Source organism: Loa loa, assembly GCF_000183805.2.
Source record: "Loa loa unplaced genomic scaffold supercont3.72, whole genome shotgun sequence".
NCBI lineage: Eukaryota > Metazoa > Nematoda > Chromadorea > Rhabditida > Onchocercidae > Loa > Loa loa.
Genome location: NW_018108252.1, coordinates 188,307 through 191,460, shown reverse-complemented (window position 1 = coordinate 191,460; position 3,154 = coordinate 188,307). Strand labels below are relative to the sequence as shown.

Here is a 3,154-nt window from a genome sequence, read left to right as displayed (position 1 = left end):
TTTCTTTCTTTCTTTTTCCTTCTTTTTTTTTTTTTTAATTAATCAAAATGAAACGAAAGAAAAATGATCGAACTACTAATGTTCCAGTAACTTTTTTTTTCGTCTTAAGAGAAACAAGACAGAAATAAATGGACAAATACGACTAACAATAATAAATTGTGAATAAATAACGGAATAAATAAGTGAGGATAATTAATTTGCTAATACAATAATAATTTTAATTAAACTTACCATTAGTAGGTTTGAGTAATTTTGGAACAATAAAGATTCCAATTGTGTAATTCGATTATAACTGAGTAAAAAATGTTGCAATTGTTGTGAACTACTTGAAAATAAATTTTCTGGTATAAATTCAAGACGATTTCGACTGAGGTCAATAGTTTGCAATGTTGAGCTAATAATTGGAAATGGAGTATTTGCATCGATAGCATTTCCACTAAGATTTAAAAATAATAAATTTGGTAAATTAGCAATTGTTGATGGAATAATACTTAAACGATTCCAACCAATATCCAAATGATTTAATGTTTCTGAAAACAAAAAAAAAGGAGTAAAATAAAATTATTTTATTGATTAATTAATTATTTCATTTCATCCATTTTTTCTTTCTTCAATCATTCCATTATTTGTTGTATTTAATTTTACATATATTTACTTCTCATATTTGCTTACATATTAATCATACTTACTTATTACTTACTCATGCTTATTAATACTTATTAATCATATTTATTCAATTAACAGTTAATTTTTAAACTATTTAACTTTTAATTGCATATTTAATTACTCGTTTATTTGTTACTATAATACTTTAAGTTTCCTTCCGTTTGTTTTCTTTTTCATATTTAAATAATAATTATTTTCATTGCTAATTCTTGCTAATTTTATCCTTCAAACTTCTATAACTATCATTTTATCTTCTCATTCATTGATTGTTAAATTCATTTTCTATTTGAAACGTAATTTAATGATTAGTTAATTGTACAATTAAAACGAGAAAAAAAAAAAAAAAAAGGTCGATATCGTATCTTCGATTGATCAGTTAATGGAGAAAAAATTTTAAAGTTTTATTCGAGGTCATTTGTCAATTATTCCATTAACGTAGCTTTTGAACTATTACTAATGATTACATATATTCATTTCCTATTTATTCAAAAAAAGGAAATATATATGTATATCCATACCTGGCATAACAGGTAACTCTTCGATGCTATTATTTCCGACATGTAATTGTTGTAGTAATGTGCATGCTTTTAATGCATTACGATTAATAAAGCTAATTTGATTATTAGCTAATAAAAGTTGTCGTATTGCGACAAGTTGGATTAAATCATTGTCACCAATTGATCGAATTTGATTATAGCTTAGATCAAAGATTATCAGTTGTTCCGCTTTATTGTTACATTTAAATAGTGAATCAGCATTGTTATCAATATTAACATCATCGGTATTGACATTTAAACGAGCATTTCGTAACCAATTATGTGAAACATTAATGACCTGTAAAGAAGAAGAAATGAAAGTTTTTTTTTTTTAGCTTAAGTAAAAAAGAATGTAATAAATGATGAAAATAGTAAAAATAAGCTAAATAAAACTTTTAAATGATTAATAATTTTATAAACAAATAAGTAACAAATAAACAAGCACAAATAATAAATAATAAATAAATAAACATAATAGGCAACAAATAAACAGACGTAAACAATAAGTAATAAATAAATAAACATAATAAGTAACAAATAAACAAATAAATATTTTTATAAACAAAAAGGAACTAATAAACAATTAAAGTTAATAATGTGTTGAAGAAAAAAGAAAAGTAAATAAATAAATAAAAATAAACGAATATATAAATAATATTAAACATATTAAAAAAAAAGTTGACAAGTAAACATAAAAGTATTAAAAAGCAAATCAATTATTTATGCTTTTTTTTTCCAATTTATCAAATATTTTGCGAGAAAAAAAAACTTTGTTGATTGTTTTTTTTTGTTGTTTACTTGTTTGTTTGTTTACTTTATTATTATTATTATTATTATTATTATTATTATTATTATTATTATTATTATTATTATTATTATTATTATTATTATTATTATTATTATTACCTGAATGTAAGGACTATCACAGAGTAATGAATCAGGTAAAGCTTCCAAATTACAATCCACAATAGTGAGTTTTTCCAATCGTTTATTATCCCGGAAAAATTGTCTCGGTAATATGAATCTTTCATTCGGAATATTTAATTGATTGAAATATATTGATCGTAAATTACTGAGATTATGTAGTAGAGAATTGGGAAAGACATATGTTCGGCATCTCTAAAATGAAATGAAAAAAAAGTTTATAACAATTTAATAATTAAATCTAAAAACGATTTATAACAATTTAATAATTAAATCCAAAGACGGTTTATAACAATTTAATAATTAAATCTAAAGACGATTTATAACAATTTAATAATTAAATCTAATTTTGTAATTAATACTTAATAATATGAGAAAGTCTAATTGTTAATATTTTTTTTTCCTTCTTCATCGATCATTTCATATCATCGTATGTATTTATTTAATTCATTTTATTGTTTTATTATTTATTTATTTATTTGTTTGCTAGTTGTTTGTTTGTTTAATTATTTCTTTCATCATTTATTTACTTACTTTAAGTATTTAATTATTCAAATATTCATTTATCTTGTCCGTTTACTGTTTTTTAATTTACAAGTTTTAGAAGGAATCATTAATTAATTCTCATTTTATTTCATAATTTCTTTAGGATGTTTTAAATACTATGAAAAAGAGAATGAGAAAGAATTTAAATGAAAGAAAGAGAGAGAAAGAGAGAGAGAGAGAAGGAGAGAGAGAGAGAGAGAGAGAGAGAGATATGTATAGTATATGTAATTAACCTGCGAAAAGAAATAATTTCACCTTCATTATAGGAATGATGTATTTGTATGATTTGGCAGGGATGGACATTATCACACTTCTATAACAATTACTATTACTATGTAACCTTTGGTCAAAGTAAAATTGTGTAAAAATGGACAAATCCTTAGAGGAGATTATAAATTTCATGTCCCCAACTTCCCAACTTTCATCCTTCCTTCATTAATTCCCGATTACATTCCCAAATAAATTCCTTGTAGATAAAATAG

General features: G+C 22.6%; 1 protein-coding gene across 1 annotated transcript; it reads right to left on the bottom strand.

Moving 5' to 3' along the window:
- Positions 1–231: 231 nt before the first annotated feature.
- Positions 232–1,500, bottom strand: LOAG_09426 (hypothetical protein; the record flags this gene model as incomplete). Its single annotated transcript, XM_003144953.1, has 2 exons — positions 232–530; positions 1,185–1,500. Coding segments are annotated over 2 exons (615 nt in total), but the record flags the coding sequence as incomplete, so codon positions are not given.
- Between the last annotated feature and the right edge of the window lie 1,654 nt (positions 1,501–3,154).